This window comes from Cyprinodon variegatus, unplaced genomic scaffold, assembly GCF_000732505.1.
Source record: "Cyprinodon variegatus isolate N-32 unplaced genomic scaffold, C_variegatus-1.0 Scaffold130, whole genome shotgun sequence".
NCBI classification, from domain to species: Eukaryota; Metazoa; Chordata; class Actinopteri; order Cyprinodontiformes; family Cyprinodontidae; genus Cyprinodon; species Cyprinodon variegatus.
Genome location: NW_015150583.1, coordinates 945,027 through 956,791, shown reverse-complemented (window position 1 = coordinate 956,791; position 11,765 = coordinate 945,027). Strand labels below are relative to the sequence as shown.

Below are 11,765 nucleotides of genomic sequence, written 5' to 3'. Positions count from 1 at the left end.
TTACCCTGCAGGGTAACAATGGAGGACAGATAAAAAAAAAAAAAAACATTACTTAAGTGCCTCAAATTCTTTTAAACATTTTAGGATCCTTCATTTTGGAGTCAAAAGACTATAAGAAAATAATATCCTCAAGGATATTGTTATTTATCACATCTAAAACAAATGCTTTGCAAGGGGAGCTCTTGCAAAGCAATCTGGACATATCTGTGCATCAATGATCACTACTGTTCAAGGTAGCCTAGTAAACTAGCCCCACCCACCAGTGGCCAAAATAATTTTTGCCTGTGAGTTGGTCTAGCCTCGATCAATGCCCCAGGCCCTAGAACTGGCGGACCAATCACAACGCAGACATATGTTTTGAATTTCTGGATGCAAAGTGATTAGAGCAGACCTTTGAACACAGCAATTGTTTCAAGAATCATGCTGAGGTTGATATGAAGATATTTTTTGTTAGATGATGGCCTGTCCTAGTAAAAAAACAAAAAAAAACAGTTTTATTGATTTAAAAATCTAGAGACTGTTGCAGCGATTAACCTCTCAGCAGGACACAATTCAGCCTTCACTTCAATGGGATGGTCTTGTTCAAAGCATACATGGACACGCTAGCATGTATATAATATGTTAACGTGGTCCCATCAAAGACCATGTGTGATTCCTATTGAGAATCTGCAGGTATCCCACATGAATTATCCTGATTTAATTTGCAAATAAGAGTGGGCAGTTATTTCAGCCTCTAAATATGGAAGGCTGGTAGATGCAAATCCCAAATAATTACAACAGATTTTAATGAGTAAAACAATGTAAGTTTAATGGGTCTAAAAAAATGCGTCATGTAACAGTGCATCACATAATGTTTTACAGCAAAGTTTATGGCATTGTAAAATGTGAATAGCTATAAGGGGATAAATACAATTAAAAGGCACACGAGTTCCACTGCACTAGCAAACAGTCATGTTTAGTTAATTAGAATATGAGACTCAGTTCAATTCAGTTTATTTATATAGCACCAATTCACAAAATACAACATCCCAAGGCATCAAGGGAAACCAGTTGATGGCATCCAGTTATTGACTTGCCAGACGTGCTCCTCCTGGATGAGCTTGTGGCGATGATTTTCACTTGCATTTTGTTTTTGACTCTTCATTAATCCCTCACACCATAAATGCATCCAGCGACAGTGGAGAGGAGAAACTCCCTTTTAACAGGAAGGAACCTCCAGCAAAACCAGGCACAGTGTGAATACATTTGACAAATGTTCAATTCAGTTTATTTATATAGCACCAATTCACAAAATACAACATCCCAAGGAACTTTACAGAGACAAACTTTTTTTTATCAAGGAAACCAGTTGATGGCATCCAGTTATTGACTTGCCAGACGTGCTCCTCCTGGATGAGCTTGTGGCAATGATTTTCACTTGCATTTTGTTTTTGACTCTTCATTAATCCCTCACACCATAAATGCATCCAGCGACAGTGGAGAGGAGAAACTCCCTTTTAACAGGAAGAAACCTCCAGCAGAACCAGGCACAGTGTGAATACATTTGACAAATTTGCCAGATTAAAAATACATTTTAAGCAGCTATTAAATCTAATTTTAGTTTAGCCAAACATCCTCTATTTCTTTATTGATGTAATGTTTGTAGTTTTAAATTGTGCTTCCATTTGCTATTAGCTGAACATTTTTAAAATTAACTGAAATAAATGTTTGAATAAATCAGTATGATAAATATATTTAACTTGCTTCATTTGGTGTTAGATGTAATTGAAATAAATTGAATTTAAAAAAGTAATTTGTTGAATAGCACTATATAAATTAGTTGTAGTTCAACGGAAAAAGGATGGTTGCTAGTATTATTTTTTTGTGTGTTTTTTAAGTAAAACATTGTGTATACTTTGAAATCTGAAATTATAAGTAGCCTTACTATTCAGGCTGGATAACAGACTTCTACCAGGACTTACTGTGAGGGGGGAAGCTGAAATAATCCACCCCATGCAGAGAGGTGAGGAGATGATGGAGATAGCTGAGGTTATGCCATCCAAAAGAGGAATTAGAAAAGGTTTATGCAGCAGAACCTTTCATGCTGTGTTTTTCCACCCTGGTCAATTCAGAAAAAGTTCCTTATGTCAAGACCGCCTGTTGTAACAATTAGCAGGAAATGAGTGTCAGACAGGGCCAGATGGTATGCAGAGGGAATTTTTGACTTTCTTCACGGTAGGTAACAATAGCATATGCCCATCTCAAGAATTTGAGCTGAAGATAAGACAGTTCTTCCATCAAAAATGAAAAAGTTCAACTGCTGCAATTTTCTGTCCATAACTTTCTAATACAAAGTTGAAATAAGGACATGATGAAGTTTAAATCTGAGAGAGACGAAGTCTCTCTAGTGGAAACTTTCAGGGTCAAGAAAATAACATTCAGCTCAGTGAACTCTGTGAGGTGTTTCTCATCTTAACCATAAATTACACCTAGTCCCATCTTAAATTTATTTTATCAGTTTATTCATAGGTCCATATGTGCAATCCTTGTTCTCCCCCAGGTCTCTTTTTTTTTTATCCCAGGGTGCAATTCTCAGAGTGGCCATGGACCAACTGGAGATATTTAACCTTTTATTTTGTAAATGTTTGTTCTCAGGGTTGTGCCCTCTGCTTGAGTTTATTTTCAGTTTCTTTGTGTTCTGTGTCTTTGTAGTTGTTTTTATTTATTTTTTACCAGTGCTGAGTTCTTTAGTTATTCTCTGTTGCCCCCTTGTGCTTTTTTCCTTTCCCCTTGGCATCCTCCTAGTTATCCACACCTGCTCCCAATCTGCTGATTAGCCTTGTCTTGGTTCAGTCTCCCCCTATATATACACCACCTCTGCAGTCGCTCAGTGGTGATTTGTTGTTGTGTAGTTGCTTCCTCATCTCTGGCTCCCAATGTGAGTTTTCCCTGATGTTGTGCTGGCCTTTTGGTTCTTTGGATTTTGCCTCAGTTGACTCATTAAACCTCACAAGCTTCACCTCTGACTCCTGATCTTTGCATTTGGGTCCGCAAAAACCTCTACTCAACTCTGACATTTATATAGTATAGTTTTAAGCAACTTCTGGTTTGTTTTTATAAATGATAAAAGAAAAATAGAAAAAGTAACTATATTATTACTGAACTGTTAATGTCTTTATTAAGCAAGAACTTTCTAAAAACAAAGGAACAGGTTAAAATACTGTTTCAGTGGATATATACCGATACAGTTAAATTTCCTTTGTGTGGCAGATTAAGGTTTACTTTTATGCATTCTTAAAGGAGTATCCAGAGTTTTATGCAGAGGTTTGCCTTGTCTCACAATAATTTGAGATGATGGCAGGTGTTGTGCACGTCCATGGAGGAAAAAGAAACCATGCACAGGTCTCAATGTAAAAAAGTATGGATAAATGATAAAAAATTTTTTAAAGAAGTATCCTAACCTTTTACCAAAAACCAGGCCATTCCTAGGGCAGATCGATTTGTTGAAAGCTTTGTATTTACTCTTATCTTATTCTGGCAACAATCAGCTTCCTGTTTAACAATTTTTGTAGCACTTAACAGATGTTTTATTTTCTTGCTTTTCTGTGGTGTCTCTGATAGGGTTTGAGGTGCACTTAAGGATTGTGTTTTGTGATCCATTTTCACAAACCATTGAAGCCCTGTCTTTTTGCTGCAACAGCAGCCGGAATCACTCTCTCATGAACTGACTAATGGAACCTACAGAGACAACTGCATTAGATATATGAAAGCTTGTTTCACATGTTGGACAATTGTAAGGGTATTATGGGAAAGAAAAAAAAATACCTATTAAACTTGTGCAAAGCATCTTTAAAAATATAGAGGTCTTCCACATCAATAATTTTCTTCCATTGCAATCCTTTTTTAAATTGTTTCCAACTACACTGAACATAACATTAAAGAGGAATATTTTTTTCATCTACTAGGAGATGTTTTGCTGAAGAAGCATCTCTGAGATTTACCATTTTTTTTTACCTTTGGCAGTTTTACACAATGCCTGTGTGAAACAGAGCGGGCAGAGTTTACATCACTGTTTAAAAACAAAGATGATTTTGTTTTTTATTGTGTTTAACATCCTGTATTTGAGATAAGCACAGTTGGTGGAATTAGTGTCCTTACTGGAAACAGTGCAGTCATCTACACAGTAAGTTTTTTCAAAATGGTTGCTAGCATTTCCAAATCCCTCCTAATGGATTGTTCAGTCTTAAAATTATAAAACGGAAAAATTTTGGAGAGTGACGATCTTGGCAATTTATAAAACTAGAGAGAGCATAAACATTATGCAAGATCATTGGTCCTAAACTCAGACTCTCTGGCCCCTAAACAAGACTCTTGACCCTCAGACTGCTCCCAGACCACCAACACAGCATTGGAGCCCACTGCTTCACAAGGAATACATTTCCTTTCTAGAAGCTTCTCACGATTTTTGTTCTTTCTCTGGCTACATTTTAAACCATCTCTCTAATAATACGAAAGTAAACTTTTGGCCTTCCACTTTGCAGAAAATTGCTGTCAGTGCAACTGATCATTTTATCAGTTTTAGACTGATCAACACTGGGAACAAGGAACAAAAATCATCTTAAATTTTCATTAGCTGATATCTTACTTCTGGGGAAGACAATCTATGAGCAAAAAGGGTTCAAATTAGATCAAGGAAAGATAAACTAGGTAGAAAATGCTGGATAGCAGGCTGGCTATTTGTATTTAAATCTTCAGATGTTTGGTTCAAGGCCCCAAAAAAGACCTCCTTAATTGCATGCTCTCTGTCTGCTTTAAATGTTTCTACATCCACATGTTTTCTCATAACTTCCCAAGTCATATATGTTTAATTAATGGGTAGCTGAAAATATCTATTGCAACATTTTGCACCACTTTAAACTGGTATATTATACACAACATTTATATCCCACTGTCCTTCAGCAGGAGTGACAAAGCAATTCTGCCTTTTTTGCTCGACCTTCATTTCTTATTTTCTAGTTTCATAGCCAACATACTTTAGATTCCATAAAGTCGAACATTTAGTTGAATAACCTTAAAGTTAGGTAACTTTATATGGCTTTTAAAAAAAAAAACCTTTACGTGTTTGTATCTGTGTGTGTGTGTTTCTCCCACAGGTGTGCCAGCCAAGCGTAATGAGCTGTATTATGATTGCTGTAAAGAGCCCTATCCTGATGTGACCTTCACAGTCACCATGCGCCGCAGGACCCTTTATTACGGACTAAATCTGCTCATTCCCTGTGTGCTGATCTCTGGCTTGGCCTTGCTGGTCTTCCTCTTGCCAGCTGACTCTGGAGAAAAGATCTCTCTAGGTGAGAGAAAACGACTGGAAACACAAGTGAACTATATTTAACATATCATTGGATGCATGATATATAGATACAGTACTGTAGATAGTGACAGTGATAGATACTGTAGATAATGACAGTAATAATTGATAAAAGCAAACAGTTAAACAAACAGTTGAATCACAGCCTTAAAATCCTAATACCTCAGTAAACAGTTTACCTTCAATAGTCAAAGGTAGCTCTAAAAAATGGCTTTTTGACTTAAAAGAACTCAGGTTTTCAGCACTTTTAAGCCAGGCGTACACTGTGCGATTTTTTCAATCGTTGCTCGCAGCTTCTGCTCACACTGTACGACTAAACCCTGTGGTTTAGTCGTACAGTGTGAGTTCACAGCTCATGATGTATGTGCAGCACAATGCCCTCATGCGATCTACCTGCTCACACTGTACGACTAAAAACCACATTGGACTCAGCTCCGCAGTGAGATGGAGCTGCTCTGACTCGTCTATCCAGAAGCCAAACAAATAGAAGAGGAATATGAAGCTCACTAGTATGAAACACACTTCCTTGGCAGTTTGTGCAATTTTGTGCTGAAAGCCCTGAAAAGAAAAGGGACGTATTTGGAAAAAGGACATGGCTGAGCAAACGTGGCTAGTTTGGTCTGTTAATTTTTACAGACAGAACTGCATTTCACTCATTGCATCCCCGCCATGCTTCTGTGTTTGCATCTGAGAGGAAGAAGAAAAAGAAGAATCCTTGTTTGGCATGCGCACTGAGGAATTTGCCCACGACGATCAGGAATCGTGAGGTCGGATTCCTGATCGGGAGGTGGTCGTGAGAGGCTAATCACCCCTCGTAACCCCCTGTACACAACACGACTCATGACGCACGACCAGGCTGAAAGTCAGCCCATTTGAAAGTTCTTGCATGACTGGAAAATCGTCCCGAAAATCGCACAGTGTACGCCCGGCTTTACAGTCTTCTGGGAGTTTGTTCCAGGGAGGGAGCATAGGAACTAAATGCTGCTTCTCCATGTTTGGTTTAGTTCTGGGTGTACAGAGTAGGCTTCAACTAGAAGACCTGAGTGGTCTGAAGGTTAATACACTGACAATGAATCTGTTATGTATTGAGGTGCTGATCCATTTATCGAAATATGGAAAAACTGTTGCAGTAATCAATTCTACTAAAGATAAATGCATAAATGAGATTTCTAGATCCTGCTTGGACATTAATCTTTTAATCCCAGAAATTTTCGTCAGGTTAGTCGATCATGAGACCAAGATACCGGCAATAATCAGTGGTTTCTTAAATAGTTTCTTGTAGATAGGAGCATTCCTGTCCAAGGGGCCCTCAGTAGTTCAATAAATAACTTAGGATGTCTTGAGGGGGGTTTAGGCATAGGTAGCTGGCAATCCCTTAATGCCTGGAACTACTGAGCCATCACAGAGGCCTTTGCGAGAACTTATATCAACGATTTTTTTTAGCATTGAAACATGAATTTATTCTACAGAATTTTATAAATCAATACTATTAATGCTGCTACTAAAACTAATAAAAAGAGTGGTATGAGGCTGCTGATTAAAAGTATAATGTTATCATTTTAGGGTTTTTTGGAGCAACCTAGGGCGCATTAAAGCAGCCACAACTGAAAGATGCCTGTTGTCATGAAAATCGATTGCAGTACTATGTAATTACAGGAAGACTTTCACACACCAGTGACCCTGATCACATATTCACCTGCTGTTCTTATTTTCCCTTTCCCCGTGTCTCTGTCTTTGTCACCAAGGTATCACTGTGCTGCTTTCACTAACTGTCTTCATGCTTCTGGTAGCAGAGATTATGCCTGCCACATCTGACTCTGTGCCTCTTATCGGTGGGTTTCATTTTATATGTTTTCTTTTGTGTATATCATAGTTTTAAATGTAATAAAAATGAATAATGAAAAGAAGCAGATACAATTTTAGGAGAAGGTGGGACATATTTTTTTATTTTGGGTTTGCTTGGTAAATGTATTTACAATTTGTATATAAGATTACAATCCCATCCAAAAGCTTGAAACATCTTTGTTATTATTTGTTTCCCCACAACCAGATATTTATGTATACTTGACCTCTAGTATTCATATTTAGTTCTTAGAATTTAGTTTTACAATTCTTGCTTAAATATAAAAACAGGCCAACAGGCAACATAAATTGTAATCATAAAACAACATATCTCAAGCAGGAAAAAAAACATTTTGAAGTCATGAGAGTGACTTAAGATATTAGAGAGAAATTGTCTATCAGCTGAAGAAGGATTTTTTTTGTGTGTGTATCTCATTTTCGTTAGTGAGATTTGATATCCCGGTTGCTGAATAATAGCCCAACAGGTGTGCTTTCACAAGTAGACCAACATGGCCCTAAGGTTCCACCTGGTAATTATGTAGGAAACGGAGACAGGTAGGGAGGGGAAAAAGTGAGAGGAAGAAAAAGAGAGAGAAATAAAAAACAAACAAAAAAAAAACTTCAACACAGAAAATACAGAATAAATCCTAAAACTCTGCTTCCACGTCTGCAAGAAACAAGAGGGGGAAAAACACAAAACATCCACCACAACAAAAGAGGGAGACACATAGAAAATACATGTGTACAAACTTATTCAATTCAAAACAATCCAGTTTATTTATATAGCGCCAATTTACAAGACATGTCATCTCAAGGCACTTTAGGGTTCACCAGATCATACAGTCAAATTGATTCAAAGTTTTCTATCTAAGGAAAACCAGCTGATTGCATCGACTCATTGACTCGAATGCAGTCCTTACATACTTGTAGTGACAGTGGAGAGGAAAAACTCCCTTTTAACAGGAAGAAACCTCCAGCAGAACCAGGCTCAGTGTGAGCGGCCATCTGCCGAGGCCAACTGGGGTTAAAGGAGACAGAACCAGACATAGAGAAAGAATATAAAGAAAAAGAAAAAGTATATAAATAAAACCTATAAAGATTTCACAATGTTTTTCTCAGCTATATGTAGTGTTAGCTGCAGCTTTATATTACACATAACTGTGTATCTATGACGCTTCGAACCAAAGAGCTGTGGTATATATGCATGAGTGTGATTGTTTATTAGACTTGTTCAGGATTAGGATATGCTCAATGGTTGGTGTGAGGGGCACAAGGCCAACACAGAGGAGACCAGAGCCCCAGATATCCAAAGGTACTCCACAATGCAGGGGACACAGGAACGGCTGCACCCATCCAAGAAGGACAGATGAAAGCCCGGGGGCCAAAGTCCAGAGGCTATGGTGCAAAGCTCGAAGGAGTCCACAGGCTCCACTGGCAGCCAGTCATGCTCAGTTCCAATTGTGGGCCCTGAGGCCCGGGGGGCATCACCCAAAAAGCAAAGACGTCACAGGGACACGAGGTCACGGCTGGTCCAGTAGCCGCCGGGAATGAGATGGCACCCACAGAAGCATCAACCCCTGCACACAACCACCAATGACCCAGTAGACAGAGGTACCAGTCACTGTCAGGGAGCATAAGGGAGGCCCAGCTAGTGGCCGGGCCCTAGGATTGCTGAGCAGATGGAGGTAGCTAAACATTCAACCTGAGAAGGGGACAGAAAAACATTCACAGACTTCCAGACACATTCACACAATCCCACACTTATGCTTTCATACAAACATATGCAGGAACTCAAAATGACACATAAGAATAGAGACTGAACACTTTCTTCTTACTGTAGCCAAATTTTATTTCACTAAGGTAACTCATCCCTGCCCATAGATAAGACTTCTCCTGTTCAGGCCAATTGAGCAAGACAACAGGGCATAGGCATACACATCTCTATGTACTTGGTTTCCTGCTCGAAATAAACACCTATTTATTATTTTATAATTCAAGCAATATTAAAACGGTGCTTAAAATGTTATACCGACCTCCACTGCCTCTTAAGCAAACACTTTTTCATCAGTTTGCTGTTTTTCTGTCCAAGCTTTAGTTCAGTAGATTACATCTAGTTATCAATAACTCGATAAATAGATAAGACATTATTTTCACTTGGGTCACACTCTAGATAATCCACTAAATGGAACTAGTTTAATTTTTCCCATTCCTAAGGAGAGTTTAATTTGCCATACATGTGGACAAATTTGTTGGTACCCCTTGTTTAATCAAATAAAACCCGACAATTGAACAAAAATAAAAATTCTAAGAAAATGTCCAAATTTGTGATCTTGCTTTTCAGCTTAGCTTCAATAAAATAAAAAAAATTATGGTACCCCTAAAGTCAATGTGAACAAAGGGACATGTACAATCAAGGTGTGTCCATCAATTAGCATCACAGGTGTGAACAATACTGTAATCAGCCTGTATTTAGGGCTACAGGTAGTCACTGTGCTCCTTCGTGACATGGTGGTAATAACACTCAACATGAACAAATGTGAATTTTTCTTTCAATTAATTAGGGGTTCCAACATGTGTGTAGAGAAGTGAAGATGAAATGGACGAAATTCTGACTAAGGTGACATTATCTAAGTTGCCCAGCAAGCAAACTAAAGGGAAAAGTGAACTATTAGATCTATGACACCTTTGGAATCCCATAAAGTGAAATTAAGCTGCTGAATGGAATAGGGTTATTTCCTTCAAATAATTATTCCAAGTATTTCATTCCTTTGCTAATAAATTTAGGAAAGCATAAAAATATTTTTGGTAGGATATTAGTGTTGTTATAGATGGGCAATAAACTCCTACCAAACTGCCAGACAGGGGCTATGTTGACGCTTTAAAAAAATACATGCTGTTTTATATTTGCGCTAATAAATAGAAGGTCTTCAACTGTAATTTTAGTTTATAGAGTCTTTTCTAACTCTAACCTTGACTCATCTTGTAGGCTGATTTTAAACCATTTTGGGATGTATTGTAGCCTACTTTCTAGAATGTAATGAGATAATTTAGCCAGATAAAATTTTTTATTGTATTCTAGTTTTACTTTATTCATTGTTTCTGTTTTTTTCTCCTCCAGGATGGCTTCTTATTTAATTTCTGGATAACGTTTCTTTTCTAATGTGATAGGAATGAGATCATTTTATCTCTTATCACTGCTCCACCAGCCTTCCAGAGGACAGATGCTGATGTTAAGAGGAAGTGATTATACACCAAATATGAAACCCATACTTCTTTAAAATACTTGATAAAATCTACATCTTCAAACAATGATGTATTAAATCTCTGACCTTTTATTTTGAATATTTTATTTCTTAATTTCTAGCTTTAAACAGACCAGAGAACTGATCACTGACAGCTAATGGGTAAATCTTAGAGTCTGAAATGTTCTTTAATTAAGAGCTGCTGACCAGGAAATATAATAAATGAGAGTAAAAATTGGACATGTGAGAAAAAAGTATATTTCCTGCTGTTAGGGTGAAAAGAGTGCCATGTTTTACAAAGTTCATAATCACTCATGTACTGTTTAACTGCCAACTGTGTTGAGTTCCTGTTGTTTTGAACCACTCTATTTTTTCAATTAGGCTGAAACTGATATCGCTCCCAATAATTCCCAATAATTAAATTTTGGCCCATTCAAATTTGGGCCAAAATTGCTAAGAACAAACTTTTTGGTTATGAATGGATATTATTATAATATCTACCCTTTGGAATTGTACATGCGTCTAATAGTGCGAAATGTGTATTTTTAAAAATGAAAACATTTAGAGAAGGCAGAGAACAAATAAGAGAACTCAGGTAACTTGCAATTGCAGCTGATTTATGATTATCTTGTAATAGAATTTAAGCTTTTCTCTCTACTGCCAGCTCTGTGCACATTCCACATGACAAACCTTAGTTTACCCATGTTAAAGCATGAATTGTTAATGTTTGGTACCATAGAAATGGATATAACCCAGTGCAATAATGCTGACCTTTGGTTGTCAGAATAATAGATCATAATGGAGAGTTACAGCATAAAATAACAGATAATTAGGAGAGTGCACGGGTTGGGGTGGGTGACACATAATGTTATATTATCTCTAAACATAACATATAGCAGAAAGTTTCTGCCATATTTCAAGTGTACATATAACACATCTTTGGAAAAAAAGTTTTAGTTAAATTAGCTCCTGCAGACTGTTATCTTAAATAAGAGTGCCAAAGGAATAAATAAGGTTATTTTTTGGTTTTCTATGTAAACAGTACAGAGTTCTTTCTTTTTAATTTAGGACCCTTTTTGTGTGTGAATGAATCAAAGTCGTTAAATTGGAGTCTAAAGTAATAGCTTGAAGTCTGTCTAAATGACTGGATTAGATGTATTTCTTTAAAATATACCTTGAAACAATATTTGTTGTGGATTGGCACAATATCTATAAACAAAAAGAAACTAGATAATTATGAGGCACAGTTTGTGAATCAATAAAATATGTAAAAAAAGTAAATCCAAAGAAATTCATCAAACATTGATCAGAAAACAAGCTATGAAAAGCAGCCAAAG

General features: G+C 37.2%; 1 protein-coding gene across 1 annotated transcript in view; it reads left to right on the top strand.

Annotated features, from left to right (window-relative positions):
• Window positions 1-11,765, top strand: part of LOC107085661 (neuronal acetylcholine receptor subunit alpha-7-like) — a 42,925-nt gene that overhangs the window by 29,147 nt on the left and 2,013 nt on the right. The window contains exons 6-7 of the mRNA XM_015376132.1: window positions 5,133-5,327; window positions 7,090-7,176. Of these exons, the coding sequence (XP_015231618.1) occupies window positions 5,133-5,327; window positions 7,090-7,176 (282 nt within the window). The remainder of the gene's footprint in view (window positions 1-5,132; window positions 5,328-7,089; window positions 7,177-11,765) is intronic.